The 24,603-nt window shown below is 50.1% G+C and overlaps 1 protein-coding gene across 10 annotated transcripts in view; it reads left to right on the forward strand.

Moving 5' to 3' along the window:
- Positions 1-20,566, forward strand: part of Wnk (Wnk kinase) — a 202,495-nt gene extending 181,929 nt beyond the window's left edge. For 6 of the 10 annotated variants that reach the window (XM_077690157.1, XM_077690152.1, XM_077690154.1 and 3 more), the window contains 6 exons: positions 914-1,250; positions 3,163-3,773; positions 9,039-9,746; positions 10,284-10,369; positions 14,251-14,688; positions 17,639-20,566. In XM_077690157.1, the coding sequence (XP_077546283.1) occupies positions 914-1,250; positions 3,163-3,773; positions 9,039-9,746; positions 10,284-10,369; positions 14,251-14,688; positions 17,639-17,876 (2,418 nt within the window). In that variant the 3' untranslated portion in view covers positions 17,877-20,566. The remainder of the gene's footprint in view (positions 1-913; positions 1,251-3,162; positions 3,774-9,038; positions 9,747-10,283; positions 10,370-14,250; positions 14,689-17,638) is intronic. The other 4 variants (XM_077690156.1, XM_077690153.1, XM_077690160.1 and 1 more) reach the window with 4 other exon arrangements.
- Positions 20,567-24,603: the final 4,037 nt, after the last annotated feature.

Below are 24,603 nucleotides of genomic sequence, written 5' to 3' on the forward strand. Positions count from 1 at the left end.
TTGAAAAAGCTCAGTCGCTGAAGTCGTGCGTGCGTCACCATTTTGTTTGTTTACGGTCGTAGTAATCTTACTAGCTGCTAGAAGGCCCTAAAATCTTTATCGTTAGACGAATTATACAAAATTATGCTAAACTAGTGAAAACGTTCAGTTTCAGTGTTTCTTTGTGCAAAAAAGAAAAAAAAAAACCTCAGGATTGAAATGTACACAGTTGAGTACATAGCATCTAAAAGGGTTAAATATACGTACTTTTGTGAGGATAGGCGTGATTTGTTTCATTTCAGTTAAAATGTAGTTGATGTCTCCGCCACAAAGCTCAGTCCGGCCGGGCCAGTCAAGCCACAGTGCACGGCGCATTGGAGTACATTGAGTTCACGCGTGCATTGTGGCACCTATGTGGTTACTCGCTCTCTCCTGCATCATTGGTCAGCGTAAAGGCAGCGACGCATGTCACCGCTGGCGTACGTCGTTGCACGAGTACGTCAACTTTATGTGTACATGTGGTTGGGCCTTTATGGTGCTTCCATGAAGCTCTCTTCTGCTGCGCCCTAAAGGAATATTCTAGCCTTGCAACAGTTGGCAGTTGTCAGAGGAGGTCTAATTCTTCTAAGGCAGTGGTTGTTTTGCTTTGTTCGCAATACCAGAGTTATTGGGCTGACTCCAGCAACGTGCTATTTCCTCTGCCAGTGCCATTTCTCTGCAGAAACAGAACAGAAGTGTTACTTCGGAAATGAACAAATGCATTGCAAGTTGTTTGCACAGACTAGCCTATTTCGCAGTGGAATAACAACCACTGTTGTATCTTCATGGCCTAAGAGTTCAGACAACGTGCTGTTCCTTCCTTGTTTCTTCTGGCACAGGACCAAAGCCACGGTGGTGCACACTGACGATTCCCCACCCCTTTCACCTCGTGCAGGTGTTTGCCGAACACCCGGCCACCGTCTCCCACTCGCTGGGGACTGTCGTGACGCAACCGCTGATAATGCCCGGCCCGGGCGGTGGCGGTGTGCCTGTGGTGTCGGTGCCCCTGACGGTGCACTCGGCCGGCCAGATATCCGCTGACGGAGCAAGCAGCAACATTCCAGTGCCGCTGGCCGCACACTTGCCGGCCGCCGGCAGCGTCGCGGCCGGCCCGACCCCAGCTGCGGCCCCCGCGCCGGTGTCAACCACCATCACGTCTGCGCCGTGCACGATGCAGGAGCCGGCCCCCGCCCGTCCACAGGCTGTGCCCATTGCGCCGCCAACTTCCGTCGGTAAGTGGGAAACCTGACCGTCCCTTCCTAAAGAAAGTTAGAGAGAAGCGCGAAAGCTTTCTCACATAAAAAGTGCGTCAAAACCTTTTCTGAAAGTGCGTCCAATTCATCGCCAAACCTTCAAAGACCCAAATCGCAAGCGAAGAGCAAACCCATGCGGAGATTTTTTTGTGCACTAAGTAAACACACCTACGAGCGATGTGAATGCATGCTGATGGTTTTTTTATGAGATGAATGTATACTATTGTACTGCTTGATGATCGATGCAGGAACTGTCTCATTAGGAGCGTCCCTTTTCTGCGATTTTTAAGTAACCATTTTGACAAAGGAAGCCCGGTTTTGTGTGCCGACAGATTTGTCTGAGCTTTTTGTTGACCATCCGGTTTGTGGGGAAATGCATTAGTTTTCGGACAGGACCTATCGGTCCCAGTGAGAAAGTTTGGCTTTAGAAGTTATTTCCCGCAGTGGCCTGACAGCTAGGGCACGTCGCTGCTGGGCACGGGGTTGGCGGGGCCATTAAAGCTTGGAGCCCGTGTGTAGGTGGCTTTGGCATGTGTTCGAGAATCCCATGAATTGGGGGATGGGGGGTGGGGGGATGGGATCGTTCGCCTCTGGTAACCTAGTGGCTATCTACGAGTAATGAGCTGGGTAGATGCACATTGTGCTACAGCATGGTGATATGGTCTTTTACTGCATTTATTTCTTGTTGAGGCAGGAGGTAGCGCACTGTTAACCTTAACACTTGGTTAGGAAGATGTTTGATTAACACTGATACACACGATCACTGTCTGACTGAATGCAGCGTAATTGCGCTGTGCTCCTTCCGTGTAAGACAAAGGTTACACCATGTGGCCAATCGGGCTGTTAGTTGATTGATTGATTATTCATTGATCGTGAGGTTTAACGGGAGAGATATATAAAAAAAAAAACAGGTTGTGGCCAGTGGACCGCAGTTGGAGATGGGAACTGAATTGGCGTAGCTGGAAGTATGCACCTGAAGGGTGTTTCTTCATGAGCTTGATGGGTCCTGTTTATCACCAGGTTTTCTTGAATGGTGCCCAACAAGTGACAAAGCAGATATTTGCCTGTCTCACTTTTTCTGAGCCGCTTGAACAGTTGGTCCCAGCTGCGAGCTACGTGAGATGCTAATTTGCCATTTGTCTTAATCGTGCAAAGCTGTGGACGCTACCATCTTGAGGCAGTCAGGGTGCAGATTATGCAGGACCTGCTAATCGATGAGTGGATTTGTGTGGGTTCATGTAAAAACTGAAGTTGCACGGGTTAAGCTTTGTACCAGCATCTAAGGTGAGGGTGTTGGTTCAGTTGATGCCGCACACTCCTTAAATGGGTCCTGGAATGGCGAAAGGTACGGGAAATGGATTTGATTGATTGACTGTAGGGTTTAACGTGCCGACGCAACGGAAGCGATGAGGCGCGCCGTAGTGGAGTGCTCCGAATTAATTTTGACCACCTGGGATCTTTAACGTATACGCCGAAATCGCGTACACTAGGACGTTATTGCTTTTCGCCTCCATCAGAAAAGCGGCCGCTGCGGCCGGGAATCGAACCCGCGACCTCGTGCTCAGCAGCGCAACGCCTTAGCCACTGAGCCACCGCGGCAGTGTACGGGAAACGGAAACGAGGAAGCCCTAACTTTATCCACTCTCAAGTGTGTCACGAAAAAAATGTCCCCCACTAGCCAAGAAAAAGCACCACCGAAAAACTTGCCTGCACTCATTTGGAGGCAGCGCGAACGAGGGATTCTCTCAAAAAAGCGTGTCCTATTTATTTGCGTGTCGCTGTTCATTTTCACTTGTGAACTTCGGGCCTGCCGTTAGCAATGCACTGCAGTCAGGTTCTGGCCGCTGAAGTGTCATTTCACGCCCTTGTTTTGAATTGCCGCCACACGCAGCAGCGGTCCCACCGGCCACGACGACGGGTGCGGGCCGTTTCTCCCGCTTCCACGTGACGCCCGTTCGTGACGACCCGCTCCTCGGAAGCTCGACCAGCTTGCCAGCGACGCCCTCGTCGTCGTTCTCCGGCACCTTGGCCACCACCACGCCCACACTGTCAGCCGCCGCCCTTCCCAGGCCTGCCACTGCTGCCGCGATGGCAGCGACCGTCTTAACAACCATCGCCTCGACTTCATCGGTCACAGTGGAGCCGCCGACCGTCGCCACGACAGCCACGTCGCCCATTCCGCCGACGCCTTCCTCGTCGACGACAACTACAACCACGTCGGCTCCGCACGATGTCGCCAACAACCACGTCGACGCGGACGTGACGCGCGGCGGGTACGTGGTGAGCACGGCGACCCAGACGAGCAGCTCGGAGATGAAGGCACCGCTTCCGACCACCACGACCAACTGTGTGCTCCCGCCGGTATCGACCGCTGGTGCGGTGTCGGCACCGGTGAACCGCGGTCGGTTCCAGGTGACGACGGTGGTTGACGAGGTGGCGGCGTCGACGAACCCGCCGCTCGAACCGAAGCCGTCGGCCCTGGACTTGAACGAGCACATGCAGGTGAGCGTGTTTCTTTTCATTGGCAGGCCTATTTTATATGGGGTTCCTTTTTTAAACGGCCCCAATACAAGTTGGTAGGCTGGTGCAAATATTCCATATTTACGAGCATCGAAATGAGTAAGCCTCATTCAGCTCCCAATTCAGAATGACTACTGAGTTAAAGTGAATATCTTAAAGGTACTTCAAAGTTTGAAAATGTAGATAGAGCATAATTTGGGATTATCTTGCTGAACTTGAATAGTAAAAAGTATGCCTTTTATCAAACAGCTAAAATGGTTCACTAAAAGCCACGTGCGTAACATATCGCTTACAAAAAACTATGAATTGAGTGTATCAAACTCTGAATGCCTACAACTGCTGCCTTGACAGGCAGCTTCCTTTGGCTGTAGTGGGAGGCTTTCTCTTAATGCATCTTTAGTCAGTGCCTATGTCTTGTGACTAGGTATTTGAAAGGTTTTTGGTTTTTACTAGGAGTGTGTTTATACTGAATAGTAACTTTCTAATCGAATATCAAATCAAACTAGGAAAAAAAAAGTGAATATTGAATCAAATATCGAATAACAACTTTTTTAGGTTTTTGTGCAAAAACAAGCTTGTTCGCATGTTCAGGAGTCATGATGTTTTTTCTTTAACCTGAAGAACACACTTTTTCAACTATTTTTCAGTCCTTTTGTTAAATGATAGGCAGCGCTGGTCATCTCTTACTAGTCCCTTTTTTTATGCCTTGTTCGTAAAAAAGATGGCAATTTTTTAAAAATTGCTAAAAAAAAGCAAACCTGCTGGAGTAGGCACATTTATGGCATTTAAAAACGCATTTCTTGATGAGGTGCCAACGCTCAGTACCGGTTGTGGCTGCAAGTTGCATACCAGGCCGGATACCAGGTTGCATACCGGGCCACATGCCAGGCCACATACTGAGTGACATAACAGGCAACATACCAGGTCGCATACTGGGTGGCATACCGGGCCACATAGCAGGTCGCATATACCAGGCCATACACCAGGCCATTTGCCAGGCTGCATACCAGGATGTATGCTGGCCTTTATCATCGTGCAGTGGCACTATGGCAGGTCCTGAACATTCATATTAGGTGTCGAATTGCCCTATAGCCAAACCACTTCTCAGGCTTTTGTGCTTGCGTGCATCTACACTTAGAGTGAAGATGCTTTGCCTGTACAAAGGCCCGGACCCATGTGTGAAGCCTTGGGAAGTGCAAACTGTAGCCTAGCATCGAACTTGCTCTTCATTCTTCAGTGTCCTACACACTGAGCAGCCTTGCTAGAGCCTACATGAAAACAGAACTGCTTAGTGATTGGCCGAGGCTGGGCCACGATTGCGTTCCCAAACAGTTTGTCAGAACTTTGATTGCATTCAGCTCAAATACGAGCAGCAAGTTGCTCACGTGTAAGTCTGCCAATAAACCCAACAGCAAGTTCATCAGTTGCACTGGCGTGAGAAATGTTAAATTTCGCTTTTGACTGTGCCGAGCAAAAAAAATTATTATTCACCGCTAATTCAAAATATATGCGTTGGCTCAAAACTCTCCCACCAAACCCTTTGCTTCGTATTTAATTCGAAATCAAAGATCGCTGTTATGCGGTACTCGCAAATGTTGGAAATGCTGTCGCAGCGAACGGGAATGGCAAAAAATTGGTTTGGGCGTTGGTCACATAGGGTTAACATGTACACTCATCCATCTTGTTAGTTTCTGTTGAGAAATTCTCCCCGAGTGCTTAGACGGTTTCAAATTTAGTTGTGCCAGAGTTCTTGACCACAAGCTGATTTTCTTTAGCACAAGAGGGTTTTCCACGCAATTTTTTTTTTTTGCCCGATTCATTAGGCAGCTTGCTTTAGTTTTTAATGGCAGCCGAATACAGCCTGGCCTTGTTGCGGTAAACCAGACGATTACACGGCAGTTCTTCGTTTAAAAAATTCATAATAGCTGCATTCAAAAGGGAAAGTTGCTAATGCAATCACTGGGAAACCTGATGGTTCGGTGATAGCTGCTTCGTTATACCGAAACTGAAACCATGTTCATAGGCATTCGATATCAACTGAAAATTGTGCAGATGGGCGTGTTATAACAAGAGGCAAATTTGACTGGCTGAAAACCTTTGTGTGTGGGGGTTGTTGGAGCAACTGTTGTCCTTGTTCATTGGGATTGTTATGCTGTAAAAAAAATTCATTTAAAAGCTGGGGCTCTGATTTTCCTGGTGTACTCATGTTGAAAGGTTCATTTTGAGATTCAAGGTTTATCTGTTAGGTATGGTGAAATCCGATAATTTCACATTGATACACCACTAAATAGAGTAAGCTGCAGTTTTGTTGGTGTATTATTTTAGCTGCCGTGGTAGCGTGTGGCGTGCGGCCTGGCTATGGGTTCTCTCTCATTTCGTTGGTTTTGGGTCATTTTCTGCACAGGGAATTTTCAATTAATCTATTTGTTGTGTAGGATTGCGGCATATCCTCTGGTGTTGGAGAAGAATTTCGCGCTAACAATGCTCAACTAGCAAAACTAAGGCAGAGTGGACACTTTTGTCTATTTCTTGGTAAAACTGCAACGCCGTTACGTTGCATCTGGTGGGTGGCCTTACGCAGTTATCCAAAAAGTGCCTCGTGTGATGAACACATCCATCAATTTTTGTGCAACATGGTCATAGAAGGTGCATAGACCCCAGTGGCACGGTAGCATCTCGTCGCAGTGCCGAAGTGAAGGGTACTTGATTGTCGCTGCATAAGTAATCTGTATTGATAAGCAAACATCAGAGCAACGCACTTCACTGGTTAGGGCACTACCGCAAGTGGTACCAACAATTTTTTGCCATAGAGTGTCACCATACGTAGCGGTTAACTTTGCACTGCCCAAATTCGCACTATTATTGAGTGTAAATGTCAGTACATGGACAAGTACATTGCCATTTCGCCTGATCAAAAATTTGTGGGCGATTCGTCGAATAAAAAGTGAGCTCTGAAACAAAAACTGCAAACATCAAGACAGAGCACTAAGTGTCTAGTTAAAGAAGTCTTAAGGGCTCAGAGTTGACTGTTGGCGTTGGCTCAGCGTGTGCCGTGACCGCTGCAACCTACCAGCGCGGTGTCGGCTGATTGAACCGGCCAACTGTTGGCACAGTGTGACTACACCTGTAGGATTGTATTCTGTGCATGTGTCAGTGGGAGGGGGGTCTCAAGTGGTCCTCAGAGATTGGGATGCGGTCCTCCGTCGTGTGCTGCAAAAAAGGCAGATGACCAGAACTTCGGGTGGGAACGTTATGCTGTTTAAGAAGAGGTATGAACTTCAGCGGAAGCTCTGCAAGTGGAAGCCCAGCTAGGATGCTAAACAACATTCGTTTCCCGCCCCCTTCCTTATTTTCAAGGCCTTCGAGAGGAGGCAAACATTAGTGGTCTTGTAAAGTCGCAGGCATTCTCATTGATGGCATGCTGATGTCTTCTTCCTCCTCTCGCCATTTTAGAGAGAGTTGTCTGTTTCTGGCTGTGCGTGCCATTACAGCCACAGATGAGAGCGCGAGTAGTGACCGAATGGGTGCGGTGGTGTTTGGTGTGCACTGTGTTTGGTGGGGGCGTTTGGTGCGCTTTCTATCTGGGCCGTGGTGGGCTCTTTTCGTGGTTTGGGTGCGGGTGTTCCTTTTTGCACAGGTTTTTGCACTGGTTCTTGCTCCCTACCTTCTCCTCTCTCATCACCATCTTTCGTCGCCCTTGTTTAGAACGCGAGCGGTTTTATTTAAATGCACCAGGAAGACAGCCCACTACTTTACTTCAAAACGCCTGGCCTTTCATACCTTGTCGCACTGACTGCCAACGAAACATGACACTGCCATTGCCAAGCAGGTTGAGATTAACAGGCGGATTTCTAATTCCATGCCTCCTTCATTTTGTGGCCTTACTCGGGAGGATCTGGTGACAGGCAGACAGTGTTGTCTTCATGCCGAAAGCCATGGTGCAGCAGGAACCGAAAGTTAGGCTGCCTCTGATGGAATGTAGGCAACCCTAGTAGGTTATTTCTGGTCTCCAACGACACAGCTATGGGTGCTGTTCTCGTGTTGACCTATCAAGCTCTTGCTCAAAAGATCTTTAGTCTACAATTTGACAGCTTTAGGCAAAACAAACACCCAGGGCTTTAAACTGTACATCAATTGAGGATTTCGGTGGTTTTCAATATGGCAAGCTACATGTCCTGAGTGCAGTAACAAAATTGTAATGTGAATAAAAGAGCGGAATTCTCAGATCAGTATGAGAGACGTTGAGAGATAATGCCAAATATCCAGCTAGCCTCTAAATTTTCGAATATATTTTCATAGCACAGCCATTTGTATGTAACCGTACCACTAGGAAAAGTGTTTATTTGGATTCTATTTGCAGTTAGTTAATTTCTCAAGTCCGTGATATTTTTTACCTGGCAGCTGCTGTTGCCCTGTGAGCCATTTGGAAGTTTGTATTTGTGTTTTCACTGCAACAAGTGCAGAAAAGCTGCTGGTGTCCTGCCATTTCATTAAAAAAAAATTTCCTAATCATCTGGACAAAGCCAGTGCCATTTACATTAAAATTGCGTATTTCTTGCTTCAACGTGCAATATTTTTCAATGAAACCTTAAGTTTGTTTGTTTCCATAAACATACACATTATGGCAGGAAATAGGGTGAAAAGTTGCGCTCAGCAACTTGGCCACACCCTACATCCTTCGCATAGGCAACATTGTCAGAATTGGTTGTCACACTTTAAGGCATTGGGCTTGTGGATAATACAGGTAACGGAGTAAATAACAGCACTCAGGAAATAACATCGCAGGTGCAAATTTGGCTCAAAAATTCCCGAAAGCTTCGAAGTCTGTTTGTTCCCGGCAGAAGAGATGGGCCCACACTTAATAACGCTAATTGAGTTCTACTTTTTGTCTAGCTTAAATTCATTTTGTGACGTGAAGCTCAAAGGCAGAAGAAGAAAAAAGGTGCTTTAGGAAGGGCAGAACTGCTCTTCAGATTGTGGACTAGCATTTGAGAGGGTGGTCGTTCGAAAGAAGTCTTGTATCGTGCTGGTCCCTGTGATATCTCCCCGCATGGCACGGTTGCCACTCGGCAAGCTGAGGACAGATTTCAAAGTTGTGTCAGTCTACTCGTCACAATGGCTGAGCTCTGAAACAGAAATGCCAGGTAGTTCCCGCTTCTCCCTTCTTCCCACCCACCCCCACAACAAAAGTCCTCCCCTCTTCTTCTCTTCCCGTGTGTCATGGTCGTGTTGCACGCTGCCCTCTAGTGGGAGCCGTCCTGCTCGCCCCCGCCGCACTCCCGCCACACCCTGCACCCCGAGCCGTCGTCCACGCGGGGCCGCCTCTCGTCCCACCTCTTCAGCCACGACTCGTCCTGCCAGACCCTCGACGACCCCGTGGACCCCTACGCCACGTTCCCGTATGCCGCCGCCGCGGAGCCCCGCCGCCGCCTCGACATGGCGCCCACCTCCCTGGAGCTCGCCCTGGCCAAGATCATGCGCGGCTACTTGCGCTCCTCCGACTCCGGCGGCGACCTCTCCTCGCTGTCCCAGGCCTCCCTGGACTCGCTCGTCGCGCCCCCGCCCCCGGCCGCCGAGCCGTGGAAGGTGCGCGTGCACGTGCGCGACGTCGAGACACAGACGGACCGGCCGCCGCTCAAGAACGCGTGCGTGAACACCGCGACGTCGCCGACCCGGTCGTCGTCGCCGCGCCGCTTCCTGCTGTCCCTGGACCCGCCCACGCTGGCCAAGGCGCGGAGCCTCTCGTCCCTCAGCCCGCGGCCGAAGGAAGGCTGCGAGCGCTGCTGCGCGGGGGGACTCAGCCCCGCCGCGTCACCGCCGTGGAGCGCCTCGCCGTGCGGCTCGCCGCCGCTGCCGCGCCGGAGCGCGCCGCGCACCATTCCGGGCAGCGAGCGGCCGGGCGGTGCACCGAGCCTGGTTGACTATGGCCGCAGCCTCTCCCTCACGCAGTTCTTGGTAAGGGTAGCGTCGAGACGCCCCCCTCACGGCCGGGAACGGGAAAACGGCCGAAACAGCCTCGCTTCACTGCTTGGTCTACGGGTGACGCTTCTCTCTTCTAGCTTGGGTGCCTCTCTTCTTGACGGCGGTAACCCTCCCCCTTTCCCTCCCCACAGTGTCACACCCTTCCCGCCTACAATTTCCTTGAAGTGTCCATCTCTTGCCAAGAGCCTGTCGCTTTGTCCCCTTTTTGCGGCTTCGTTGCGGGTTTCCTCTCTCCTCCTGCGCTGCACTCGCTGCGATGCCTCATCACACTGGTGGTGGTGCGGGGCTTTTGGACATGAGCGCGGCGGCTGCGAATGTGCGAGAGCTTGGCCTTACGTGGGTGTGTGTGACGTTTGTATGCCGCCGGTTACGCCGTCACTTTTTTTCAAACTGCCGTCATTTGTATCCATGCCTCTCAGCCACTGTTCAGGGCTGGCCTTTCAACCTGGCCTTGTTTCGTTTTTCTTTCCACTGCCCCCCCTCCTTACCGACGCTCCGCCCACCCACCAGACTGCTTTAACTTCCGACCAGATGCGGGAGTTGGAGCCGGAAGAACCGGAGGATGTCGAAGAGTTTCTCAAGCAGCTACTAGCACGGTAAGTTTGGCTGTTCTCCCGATTAAAAGAAAAAAAAATGGAATTGCGCAGCACAGGATATTTCGGCCCCGCATGTAGAACAGGCGCTTCGACTTGTGAACAAAAGCAGCTATGAACCATTTGTTCACGAAAGTCTTCTTTTTCTGTTGTCTGCAATCGCTTCGCAGTTCTTGTAGAATGCATTGCATCCAGCCTTGTGGCTAAAATAAAAGCTTGGAGTTAAATTTTCATTTTTTTACGCCGGCTTCTACTCCAAGCAATAGTACATCAATGATCTGAACGCCGGCTTCTCCTCTGAGCAATAGTGCATCAGTGATCTGACTGATAGACCTGTAAGTGAAGGACTCCACAAAGACAAGAAGCCGGACACTTATTTACAATGACAAATCCATCTCCAGCCATCACTTTTATCGCAGGGAATGGTGTAAAGCCGGCGAGGGCTCTGCCCACAGCCCTCCTTTGGCAGTCTCTTCTCCCACATTTTATTCTTTCATCTCATCCATAGGAAAGGGGATGTGAGGTCTCCGTTGAGGTCAAAGGTCACTCCTTGTTCTCCCGCGGTTCTGTGTGCCACCCATTCCTGTCTTCTCCCTGGAACGGCTGGTAGTGGGGTGTTGTTCCGACCGCAAGTTCCCATCACACTATAATGTTCCGCGTGACCAGTGGATGTGGCAGGGTGGTGCACCGACCTTGCATTTGCATTTTCAAGAAAAGGTATAAGCATGGGGAAAATATGAGGACCAAAGGTCACCTTACAGGTTAGAATTTTTTCACTCCATAACGTACGAGATAAACGCTAGGAATGAGTGGTGCGGCCAGCAGGGACATTCAGTAGAAGAACACGGAACATAAGCAGATTGTTGTTTGTGTGGTGTCAAGCTTATTTGAGTGAAACCCAGGTACGTTTCAATTGGGAAACTTGAACACAGTTAGCTCATTCACACCTTTCAACTTCATGCCTGGCGCAGGGAAGTGCAAAAAAAATGGCGTTTTAAGTAGGCTGCAGTGAACGGGCGAGGAAGTTTGCTTTATTTTACACATCTTCATGCACATCTTGGGTATTGATGTTGTTTTACAAGCGTTATTTTATTTCGTTTCTCACGGCTCTGGGCCTTCGGTGTATTTTTTGGGTGAGAGTGAACTATTGCTTAGGTATTTTCATTGTGTACTTCGTGCAGATTACCCACTCCTTTGTGGATGACCGGTCCCTCAGCCCTTTACACTTTGTCGGTTTTGTGACACTGAGGTGTTGACTGTGACAACAGCAGCTCAGTCACTAGTGAAGACTCAAATTAAGAGGCAGGAACTGGCTAGGCTAGGCTTGTGATGTGGAGACTCACAACAGTTGTACTATCTTAGTAACAGATGGGGCAAGGAAGAGCTACTCGAGGGAAGAACAACACGAGAAATTTTGGGGCAACGAGGTGGATTTGGACTGCATAAAGTAGGACTACAGTTGAACCTCGATATAACGAACCTCGATTTAACGAAATTCGCGATATAACGAATTTTTTCAAGTTTTCTATCAAAATTTTGCTAAATCCATGCATTTTTATCTCGATTTTACGAAGTAATTTCGTGCGGAGCTTTCGATTTAACGAAGTCATGGCGAGAAAGGAAGAACGAAATTCCGGTCGAGGCACCTTTTATTTTGCGTCTCATAGCCTACATTGAAAACATTCAGTACTCACATTGACTCTTAAAAGGCTAAAATGAAAGAAAAGCGGTGAACTATGCGGTTGACAACAATTAAAAGCGATGAAAGAAGCTGCTCAAAAACCGCTAGCGGTCATGGACAGTTTAATAGTGCAGCCACCATTTTGACGTCTCCATCGTTGCCTACGCCAGCGCCAAGGTAAATTGCCAGCGCCCTCTATGCTCGAAGCCTACTTCAAGCGCTTCAAGTGTCTTTTTCTACACATCCTTGCTCACGGTGCTGCTGCTCTAGGTTGTGCTCGCTGATAACCACATTAATATTTTGTTCGTCCATCATTAGATGAGTCTTATAAGCAGCATGAGCACTCCAAGGGAAAGAAAAGTGTTCCGAACAAGGGCCTGAGGAAGTGTCGGTGAAACCGAAGGCCATTGAAGTGATGGATGCCATCGACGTTCCATCCATCCAGCCATCGATGCCTCCATCGAGTGATGGAGGCATCGACATCGATGCCTGCGGAGGCACGCAGGCGCACGCGAATGTTGAAGAGCAAGCCTTGCTAGCGCTGTCAGCATACGAGCGTCACGTAAAGCCCACCCTGGTCAAGAAACGCCAAGCACTGCTTACGGACTTGTTCACTACGGCTTGAACATCGAGTGCTGGTGGCAATAAATTGCTCTCCGAACGTGGTCAAAACGTGTTCATTAGACAGCTGCGATGCGGAGAAATCAGTTTCTTTAGGGCTCAGCGGGCATAAAAGTAATTGCTTAAAGGAGTACTGACACCAATTTTCGGTGTTAATATTATTGCACAGTTCGCTTCCTTCACTCAACAGAATACCCTGGCTGAAATATGAGCGGCCTGCGACGCGAAGAACATAGTTCAATTGGATCGCATTTATCGCGCCGACGGAGCAGCGTGCGGAGCGGCACTCAGCAAATGGACATCAGCGTGACATCACTCCAGGAGAGGAAAAAGAAGTGACGCACAGCGCTCACCAAAAACTCGTGACGTCACTTCACGCGCGCGGCCCCATGAGCGGCGAGAGGGCGCAACACCCTCTCAAGCGGGCGCCGGTGACGTCCGCACAAAGCGGTGAGGTCAAACCGGGAGGCTGTCATATGCGCCGTTCGGGATGAAAGCGCGGGAATTTGAAACAGAAACAAACGATTTTCAGGCCGTTCAGTGTAATTAACTATCGCGCGCTGAAGTATTTGAAGTGCTGTTTCAGGTTCGCCAGACCATTAAGCATCGATAAAAGCAATAAAAGTGTAACATAAAATTTTCGTGTCAGTGCTCCTTTAATCAAATTTGGCCAGAAGATATTTAATGTAAGCTTTCCGCTTTAGCGGGAGCACGTAAGCGCTGCTCCACGAAGTGAAGCGGTCCGTGTGTACTCCGCTCAACTCTCAATCATGGCTTTATCTCGAGTGTCGTGGTTGCGTCACGCGCCCATACTGCAAAAAGTCTTTCGAAAGCTTTATATCGCCCTTCTGCTGTTGGCCCGCCACGCCTAAGCCTACCACTGAACGGACGAAAAGAGGCGTAACTTCGAACCAGCACCTCGCCGGGGTGAAGTTCACGGGGCATGGATGCGGGTTCAATTGACTAACAGCGGCGTTTAGTAGTGACCGAAATGAAAAAAAGAAAAAAGTGGAAACCTAGTCTGCTATCATATTTCATGTGGCGTTGCGAAAAAAGCACCGGTTTTACGATGACACGAACCACTGTCGGCTGTCCGAATTCCATTGCCTAAGTGTTGAAACTCTTAAATCACACAATTTTCGCGGCCAGTAGTACAAATTTCGATTTAAGTGGAGAGGTAACTACATATCAGTTGTTTCTGGGCGATGGGCAAGGTTTTGAAACCTCAATAACTGGTTAAATTAACTGTAAAATCGAAACCTCGATTTTACCAAATTCTCGTTGTAACGAAATTTTCGGCCGCAAGTACGACTTCGTTATATCGAGGTTTAACTGTAGTTGGAAGACAGTTGGAGAGGCCTTCGTCCTGCAAAGTGAACGAACTTCCAACTTTATTTCACAGTTCTTTTTCTTACAAACAAAAAGTGGAGAAAAGTGTTTTAACAGGAACAGATAGCTACATCAGAAGTCTCTCAGTGAGGTTTCTTTTTCAAGCTACTTTTTGACGTGGTTTTTCGTCAGGCAGGTTGCTGCTACTGCTGATAATTTTTTTTTCTACGTGCACTGGGTGCCCTCCCTGCAGGCAGCAGCGCGAGCGGGAAGACCTTGAGAACCGGCACCGCCGCGAGTTGGAGTGCCTGCGGCAGCGTCTTCGCAGCGCCACCGCGGGCCCCCCTCTGTTGACCACTGCGTGGCCACTCTCGGAAGGTGCCACGCCCCCGAACGGTGCCGGCCCGCCCCCTCCACCGCCGCCCTCCTCGATCGTGGCCGCCATGCGCCTCCTGCCCCACTCTCAGTCGGTGCCCCACTTTTCGCGCCCGGTGCCGCAGCCGCCGGTGTCGCTGTCGTCGTCGCCCGAGTGGCACTACCACTACCACGGGGCCGGCAGCAGCCCGCCCGTCAGCTTCCCCTCGTCGCTGGACCGGGGTCTGCACCGCTCCAACTCGGAGGGTCTGCCGCCGGAGCCCGTCGGAGCTAGGCCCCTGGGCAGGACTCGGACCCTCACCGACGACTTGCTCAGGTGGGTGCTCGCGCTTGCATTGTCAGGGCACTGGCCCTTCAGGTGCGTCAGCTTACGAGAGAGGTGACTACGGGGCGTCTTTGAACCTGCTACTGAGGTGTGTTCTGTTCTTACAGCCGTCCCCCTGCGCCTTCACTAGTTCTTGGCCAACAAACCTGTGCTTTGGGTGAATGTTAGGTGTGCAACACTGGCGCTCGTACATACTGGCCGGCAGGACAGATGGGACCTGAGGGAAAATGTAGATGGGACGGTGGCGGGTGTTGGCACAGTTGACATCTGGCATTGTCTTCCCTTGGCTGTCCCTGCCTTTTGCACGGCCAGTGTGTCACCAACGAGGTTTAAGGCTCATAGCCACTTTACCAATACCGCAACAGTGCCCCCAGAAGTGATGCACTGCATTTGCTTACGTAATGAACCCACTCACGTAATGAACCCCCTCCTCCCTTTCCTTCTTGAAAAATTACTTTCTTGTTACCTTGCATAAAAAATGCAGCAGGAATAGAAAAGGCACTGTTCAATATGTTTTTCAAATGTTTATATGTACTGCTCAATAAGTACTCCGCGCTCCTTCCCAGCGCTGTGCTGTTCTGGGATTTCGCTATTACATTCCATGGTTTTGTTGTTCAGCTGTGTTCCGACCTTGTTTTGTGCTCCTGGTGCGCGCCGTAGGATGGTCCAGTACATGAGCTACACGGCTGGCTTCAAACTGAACGTGGTGGAACATGCATATGGAAACTGTGCAGCTGGCAGCACTTCACTGTTGACCCAGTGCAAGTACGCTACTAACGAAAAAAAGAGGTTCAGGCAGTGGACAGGGATCGCTGCGTGTTTCGTGGGCCCAAAGAAGGGAAGTTTTCGGTGCGCATAAAGTTTTGGAGGGCCTTGACGGCATGGAAGACAATGCGCTGTGGGCCGATGACGAACGTGAAGCCGCAGGCGACTTCAGTGAGGAGGACAGCTCCGATGGCGAGTAGACGGACAATGGCGAGTAGGGAGCCACTAACATGTTGCGAGTAAAGAAGAAATTTAGTTACATAATTACCTGCATGATTTTACTGGAAAGGTAAGGTTTTGACAGCGCTCCTCTTAGCATTTTTATTGCATAAAATTTCAACTTTTAAACATTTGTTGCGACATTTTTCCACGTAATAAACCCTCCACCCAAATTCATACTTAATTTTCTGGAAAAAGAAAATAGAAAAGTGGATTCATTACATGGGCAAATATGCTATTATGTCTGCCCAGAAAATTTCGAGCATTGCTTGTAGCAGGCCAGTCCTTCTGTGAGTCATTTGGAGCCGGTGCATCGATGCATTTGTGTCGGGACTCGCACACGACCCATGAGCTAATGTCTCCAACTACATGTGTAATAATTCTTCAATACCTGAAAGTAGAAGCCAGTAGAAAGTAGAAACTAGAAGTAGAATTTGACCCATTGAAGGTCGAATTCTTTTGAAAAAATCTCTCCCAGACTCAAATTTTTTCACGGTGATAAACAAGCGAAGAACATGGCCAATATAGATAGAAATCAACTTCCGCCTCCCCTGCAAGGGAGTTCCAATAAAAAAAATGAAGTTTCGCGCGCCTCCGTTCCGATCACACGGCGAAACTGGAACTACGAAAGAGGGTCGACACAGACTGCATGACTCGCTGAAGCTAGAGAGTTCTGTGTGTCTCCGCAAGAAGGTAGCACACTCAAATTTAGAACGCTTTGTGCAAGTCCTAGGAGGTGGCAGCGCCTACCAGTGAACATGCATCGTCCTTATGGCACGAAATGTCAAACGGAGGGTCGAAACCGTACCCGTACAGCAAAGACCTTGCAGGATGGAAAGCTGCCGCCATACACAGATACGGCAAAAACCCTCAAAGGGTGAATTACTTTTCTGCGCGTACGCTTCACTGCTCCTGGTTCCACTCGCTTTCATTAACTTGCCTGTCATGAATAACCCACGAAGCAGAACATGGGACTGTTTTACGTTCAGAGCACCTTGGTGGCCCGGCTTGTCGCTCGTAGGGTCGGCGTCACGGCGTTGCGCACCCGAACAGAGGCTTCGGAAAGATAGCTGCTTACCCTGGTCGGGATCGAATCTGGGTCCCTCATGTTAGGAAGCTGATGTCGATCCCATTGCGCTACAGAGGCACACATTCCTCGTATGCAATATGTTGGGGGGAATCTTTGCGTTGCACCGTTGCCACAGAGGATGCCGTTGCTAGGCCACAAATAAGTGCACAGTGATATAAAATAAGGAAAACATTATGAATTCAGTCATTAATTATCCCAAATTAATGAAAACTCCTTTTAATGTCTCTCCATAGGTGGTATTCGATGAAAAGTTCAGCTGTCAATTTCTTCGCTTGGCAACACTGGAAACGGCCACAGGCATGGCTGATGCGCCACGGACATGGCGCGACTTGGGCCACTGCGCCCGCACGCTGAAGAAAGCAAAAAAAAAAAAAAATATCGGCTTGCGTCATCTGCTCTGTTTCAACCCGATTCTCAATGGTGGTGTCAACAGAGGGGTTTAATAATCGCACTCACATTGGAGTCAAGGCATTACTTCGCGTTCAGCGGTGTAGAGTTTGTTAACGTGCAACACAGTCATGTGCTTAGCACAGACAAGTGCCACCATCCCGCGGAGCCCGACGTAACGAGTGACGGCGCATTCACACGGTTGCCTGCATGCGCGCCTCGCCAGTGAATACAAGCAATAGGCCTTTTCAGGGGCTGCAGCACCCTTTCTTGACTATTTTTGGTATCAACGCCAGGCTGATACTGAAAGCACTCAAGAGAGGGCGCTACAGCCCCTCTTGGTGAATCACTGCTCTGCACTTCAACAGCTTTCATGTTGAGTTGGAATGCTTTTCTTTTTTTGTGTGTGAGAACCTGTATTCACTGCCCTTCAAGTAGTTGCAACACTAACACTGCCCGCTCTGGTTTGTTCCCTTCCAGGTTGGTCCAGCTGAACGGCGCGGCGCGTACCTGCCCGACGTCCCTGAGCCCCGAGCCCAAGCCGACGTTGCACCAACTCATGCAGCAGAGGCACGTCGGGGTGCCGGGCGGGTCCACCACCACCCTGATGGAGGGTCCGCAGTCGCCCGTGACCTCGCCCCCTCCCATGACGCTGTTTCCCTCTCACCACCTCCAGTACGGCCCTGGGGGGCCGCGCGGGGCGCACAGGCACCAGTGACCGGAAGGGCTGGTTTGACAGTGACTTCACGACCGACTAGCAGAAACGAACGAGAGCAGTCGGATCTCCACATCCGAGTGGCCCCGCGCTGTGATGGTCACAGGGGAGGAAGAGAGATTCCGGACTTTACGGACGGAACTGCGATGGTACCATTCCTTGTAGCTGACCGGCGAGAGCCGCTGCAATCCATACCAGAAACTGGACCAGTCTGAAATGTGACGTCTTTGCTGTGCTGCTGCTGCTGCTGCTGCATCTCGGTGAACTCCGTCATGAGCAGCCAAAAATCGATCAACTGAATCGGATCAACACCCGCCGCCGTTTGCGGCTCGAAACGGAAAACAACTCCGAGGGACTACGGAAGTCCGGCGGCTCTGGTGTGTACACTGTGCTGGCAGCAGTTCCCGGAGTTTGCTGCGAAGAATCGACGGCGGAGCTGCGGACTCGTGCGACCGACGTCGGTGGAGTTTGACGGAATGCTCGAGAGTCGTCCTCTCGGCGTTGGGAAGGGGGGGACTCGGGACGACGTATAAACAAACCCCGCCTGTGCAACTGCTGTTCGTGGCGATGATTTTTTTTTTTTCTCTCGTCGCCGATATGTTTTTATTTTTTCGCCATTAGAAGGAATGTCCTCGCTTGCTCACCAAACTTGGCAGCCAGGAAGCAAAAAAATCCTGCTCTTGTTTTTTATGCGCGGCTTTTTTTTGTGCACGAAGGAAGAAACGGCAACTTTTAAGGTTTGCCTCTGTTGTTCCCGTGGCTTGCAAGGAGGGCCAGTTAGTTATCCTCAATGCCACCTCCCTCCCGTCTCAGTTGCCAAACTCGACGGTAGGGTGAAAAAAAAAAAAATACCATTACTGTTTTTAGTTTCCCTGTATCTCATTCTTTCGCTACAGCACGGTTGCTTGCGGTCAAAGTTCTTGCCGTCTCTGTTTGTCAGAGGCTAGAACGGAGGACTGAGCCGTTGCCTTCACACCTAGGCGCTTTCAAGGTGACCCTTCTAAAGCACCGAGTTTGTACCACAACGCCTTAGGCGTTGTCGCGAGAGGCCGCCGGTGCGCCCCTAACTGAAGCATGGAATGCTGCTTGCTTTTGGGGAGACGGTTTTTAGGGATTGTCAGGAAAACTCCCCCCCTCTCTTTTTTTTTTTTTCTTTTATCACTTGCAGTTTTTGATGGGTAGAAAGTATAACGAGAAAACAAGCAAAAAAAAAAGGCATGCCGTTCAATTTTTACTCCTTAACATGTTTGTGTTTACAATTGTGGTGCTACTACTACACTAAAGGGTGGGGCAAACAAAGAAAAAAAAATTTCCAGGCCAACTTATTCCCCCCCCCTTTTTTTTTTCCCCTTTCCTGCGCCCTTTTTTTAGAGGCCTCTCACGTCGTTTCGATTGCATATGGTCCAGGAATAGTCATTTTTCCGCAGTGTGCGGAGAGTCAGTCACCAGTGCGGTGTGCTGTCCACATAGACGTAGCACAAGTCAGGGTGCCGTGTCCCCTTCTTTTTTTTTCGTGAATATTTTCTTGCAACCAAGTTGATGCCTGTTAATTTTCGCTCGCATCTATAGTCCTGCAAGCACAGAGCTTCCCCCCCAAAAGTGTGTAAATGTAAAGGTCCTCCCGCATATATATGGAAAAAGCCAGTCCAAATGCTGCGCTACACGGTCGTTTTGCGAGGAGCCGTTTCCCCACTTAGTTTCGTCGTTTCGGCAACGTTTGATTTGCGTCGTCTATAACGAGTGATACCGTGATGCAATTTTTTCGCTCGGCATCTCGGCGGCAGCCAAGCTGTCGGAGGAGACAAAACTTGAGCACCCGCCGCTGTCTCGGGCCGGGCCGAGTACGAAGCTTGTAAAAACACCTGCCTTAACGCCGCCCAGACTTGAAACCGCCTTTTAGATAACTGCGCCCTCTACGCGTCCCTGTCCTGGTAACCTCGGCGAGACTTGCACAGTGTATACCCGTATTCTGTCGCGGATTCCTCGGAGAAACCAACTCGTTTCGAGTTGTATATGTTTCCGTGCAAGTTTTTTTCTCGTAGATGGGGAGGAAGCGCACCTTATCACTCGCTGTCGCCTGTACAGACCGTTTCGTCGCGGAGGAGGAGCGATTACGGCGCGAGCGAAACGCAGCTCGAGTTTTAGTGAAGGGTTTTTTTTTTCTGCTCTCCGAAGAGAGTGCCGTTCCGCGCATGGAGTAAGAGAAAGGACAAGAACAGAACATAGTCTTCCGCGAAAGCACTTGTCGTAATTGTGCTCAGCCGTGCTTTCTTTTTTTTTTTCTTTCTTTTTTGATCGCTATCTATGTCTCGTCCACAATGCCGCGTGATGATGGCGATGATGGTGATGCTGATGCGAATGTGCGAATGAGACGTCCGCAGCGTGTGTGAATGACGGCGTGCGTGAAGGGACAAAAGTGAACGGCCGAACGAGTGAGTGGTGACCACTGGTGCAAAGGAAAAAGAGAAAGACAGCAGAGCAGCGTGTCCTGCGCTCCCCCCGCCCTTACTCCCCCGATTTGTTTGTCCTTTCTTTTTTTACTATTCCTGCGTGCGAGTATTGTGGTGCGACGGCTGCAGCAACTGGACGTTTAGAGTGCTTGCGTCAAGTCGTAGAAAAGAGAAAAAAAAAGCAAGTTTCTAGGTAATATTCGTACGTATTTAATAATAAAAACGACGACTTGTTGTATACGACACATGTATCCTGTGAGCTCTCTCTCTCTCTCTCTCTCTCTCTCTCTCTCTCTCTCTCTCTCTCTCTCTCTCTCTCTCTCTCTCTCTCTCTCTCTCTCTCTCTCTCGCTCTCGCTCGCTCTGGTTGCGGTGTGGTGAAGTGTGAAACAAGAATTGCAGACAGATGATGGACTACAGCTTCAAGGTTGGTTGCATTCTGGAAAAGAAAGGTAAGGCTTGTTTAATGTGGGAAATTACTTCTAAACAAGAGTGTACACAGTGTGAAAACTGCCATGTACCGAAAAGATGCTCTCGTTTTCTGAGAAACGGCTACGGTGTTGTGATGTTGGGCCGAAGGACGTCAGTTCGGTCCTGTCTGGCGTCTTTGACAAACCTGGCTGCTAGACCTCTTTCAGTGAAGCTAAATAGGTTGCTGCTGATGAGGGTGAGATTAACCTGACAGTAAGATGCCAAACTATCCTTATTTTCAGCAAGAATGCTTAGAATTAGCCTAGGTGAATATGTTGCAGAAGAAAAAAAGTTGTCAGTCTTGCGAAAAAACTTCTAATCATTGGGGCTCAAACCCAGGCTGTTAGTGCGAAAACCCGCAAGTCTACCCTTGAGCCGTTCAGGCTTAACAGCGAAGTCTCTTTAGCAGAGAATGGCCGCGTGTTAAGCTGGCGGGCGTGTGGCCCACGGAGGAGGATCAACGACAAGTGACGCCATGGGTCGAGAACAACTACAAAAACATGTATTCTTCTGAGGACACACAAACACTGGGGGAAAAGAACTGGCGACCTGATCGGCAACAAAAAAGCAGCACATGCGCCACGCGGAGGAATGGCTATAACACTGAAGTCCGAACCAAAGTTCGCGCGGAAGGGAAAAACGAGGGGACACGCTCAGGTTTCAGTCTATTCGACGCTGGGCGGGATGACGTCGATGGAACGCGTGGAACCTCGGTCGAACGTCGCCTGTTGAGACGTGGTGGTCGCAGGTACAGAATGTCGATGCCCGCGCTAGTTCTTGGCCACTCTAGGCCTCGCCCCGAATATTGGCCCGGAACATGCCTCCGGATCTCGCCAGCGGGAACAGGCACCCCGTGTTGCAGCAGAGGGACCCCGGAGCAGCTCTAGGGACGATTCTCGGAGCACGGCGCAAGCACGCTCCTGGCTTGCCCTCCAACCGCCTCCCGAGAGGAATCCTTGCCCCCGTTCCTTTTGTGCTGTCTCGTCGCTGCTCGCTGCCGGCACACTCCCCTCTCATGCTCCGCGTGGCGCATGTGCTGCTTTTTTGTAACGAGCTGGGGCCTCTAATACTACAGCTGAAAGCTGTGCTACTGGCACTATTGTTCTAGTGAAATCAGTGCGGCCAATCAGAAGATCGTTGCCTGCAGAAATGTGTTACCGGTATGCAAACAGTGTCTGCCATATCTGCAGTGAAAGCAATATCTGCAGTACCTGGACTTCCAAGGGCTTGGAATTGAGACGGCTCTTGAAAAGATTGGCCGCCTATATGCTTGCTGTGCTGCGAATTGTGAAGAAATGATATCGTGTCAGCCAACCCCTAGTGCCTTTCCCCTCCTAACTCTCCAGCTCTTCCTTTCTATCCAGTTGCTCACCCAACCTGCGTTTACGGCTGTTGATGATTTTTCATTTAACGTGAAAGGAAAACCAGTATGATGACAGAGGCATGGATGTGGAAGCATGGTTCATGTGCTTTGTGAGCTGGGCAGGCACGCTCACTGGGCACTTGGAACTGTGGCACACAAATTTCTTCTCCAAACGAAGCGGCAGGTGGCCAACAGCAAGTGGCTTTCCTACCACTTTGTATCAATGCCCCCTGGCTCTGCCTCACCCTTCCTGTCCTCTCCTTTTGCGATACTCCCCCTGGCTTTGTGTGTTCCCTTCTCTCCATCGATCCCTCCACATTCCCACCCTTTACTCCACTCCACCTTTTGCCTTCAACGGCGCACTGTATTATATCCGTCTCCCTAACATTCCCTCAACCCTTTCTCATTCCTCTTCCATGCGTCATCTTCAGCCTCTGCCTTTGGAGCCTTCTTCCCAGTCTAATAGGCTCTCCCTCCTCCAGTTCCCTTCACCACCGCCAACTCCACTCCTTCAACCTCCTCCATCGCCTCCTGCCCCCTCATGTTTTTCACTTTAACATTGGCACGCGCGATCGTACACCCTGCTATTCCCTTAATTCCCTCCTCTCGCTTGCCCCACCGCCGTTTTTTTTCGCACTTTCCTCCCTTGCCTTTGTTGCCCTCTTCTCCGCTAAACCTGTGACAATCTAGCTCCAGATCTCCCCATCATTTCCCCACTGCGATCTCATGCACTGCTCCACTTTATTCCCTTTCCGGTTTTTTCCCTCCCGGTCCCTTCCTGATACGCTATTTCGCAATCTCCCCCAACCCCACTCTCTTCGCCTCTTTTACACGTGCCCCATCCCCTTTCTTCCTCAATCTCTCCTTTCGTCCATTTCCCCTCCGCTACACCCCTATTCTGCCCCTCCCCTTATTTCTCCCCATAGTCCGACTCTTCCCCTCCCTTAATACTTATATCTCGTTCATAATAAAGTAAAAAGGAGGGGCACCCCTCCCCTGTTTTTTATTATTCCCTTCTGACATGTCCCCGTCCTCTGCTTTTCATATTGCCCTCCTCTGTTTCGTTCGCTGCCTTTCAGGGGAGTTTGAACTTGGGCGAGTTGGCACATGTCTAGGTGGAACAGCGCTAAAACAGGGCACATGAAGAAAGGACAACGCGCCCGTGTCTGTTTCTGCATGTAGGTGAGAACACGTCGGCAAACTGCTCACCATCAGGGGGGAGGTCGTTTGTTCTCAACCTCCTAGAGCGCGGACCCGGACATAGGTCGTATTTATAAACGTTTACTCTCTCCCCCCTCTCTCTCTCTGCTTTCATAGCTGTCTCTCTCTCTCTCTCTCTCTCTCTCTCTCTCTATCTCTCTCTCTCTCTCTCTCTCTCTTTTCTTCACGTGTCTTAGCACGTGTTCCAGCAAGATCATCACTGTCTTTGGATCACTTTCCCTTTTCTCTCCACTCCTCTTCCTCCCAGTAACCCCCAGTGGGTCTAGTAACTGTTCTGGTTGACTCGAGTGGCCGTTATGTCAGACAAAACGTACTTCCCGTTTAGATAGCCCAAAAAGACAGTCACACATCATCATCATTAGCCTCCCACTGCAGGGCAAAGGCCTCTCCCATAGATCTCCATACCAGACAGACATACGTACCTTTCATCATTCATGGGAGCCATCCATGATGGGAGCATTGACGAGCAATTTTCTTGCTATGTGACTGGATGATGCCCAAGTTTTCAAACTTAGGTGTTTGCACTTCCGTTTGTGTTAAGGTTATTTTTTAAGAAAAAACTATAGTTAAATTTGCATCAAGCTTATGCGCCAGAATCAATTGTGGTTTTTTTAGAGGTATCCGCATCTGTTGTGGTTTCGGATCCCTGCAACATCATTCTTGCGACCGGCGGTCCGTTCGGTCGCACATCCTCGACATCTAAGGTTTCGCCATAGCGCACTTCTGCCACGTTGTCGGGTGAAGAATGGGTTGGAAGTCTGCGGCACCACCAGGGTAACCAAGTATGGCACCAGTTGCGCGAAGGCACTAGCGGTGTCGGACACAGCTCTGAACACCATCCGTACCATAGGAGACGCCCAACTTTGAGGTGCTTCTCCCGCACCTTGAAAGCTCACCTGGCTCCTCATCTCTGTGGCACATAGGTCGGCAGGCCCACTCATGAGTGCACTCACACACTCACCACTCGCGAGTGAGTGGTGAGTGAGCCTTACCATCGTTTTGGCCTGGTGAGTGCGAGCGCCACTCGCAGTGAGCCCCGCTCACCACTCGCGAGTGCGAGTTCCACTCACGGCGGGCCACGCTAGGGTGTAGCCACGGTCAGCACTCGTATAGTTCCTCTATCGGGAGCTATATGCAGAACATGGAGGAAGAAAAAGTTATGCAGAAACTCTAAGCACTCGCGAGTGCAAGCGCCACTCGCGGCGAGCCCTGGGCGCTCGCCATAT

The sequence above is a fragment of the Haemaphysalis longicornis genome, unplaced genomic scaffold, assembly GCF_048455015.1.
Source record: "Haemaphysalis longicornis isolate Haplotype H1 unplaced genomic scaffold, Haemaphysalis longicornis Haplotype H1 scaffold_10, whole genome shotgun sequence".
Classification (NCBI taxonomy): Eukaryota; Metazoa; Arthropoda; class Arachnida; order Ixodida; family Ixodidae; genus Haemaphysalis; species Haemaphysalis longicornis.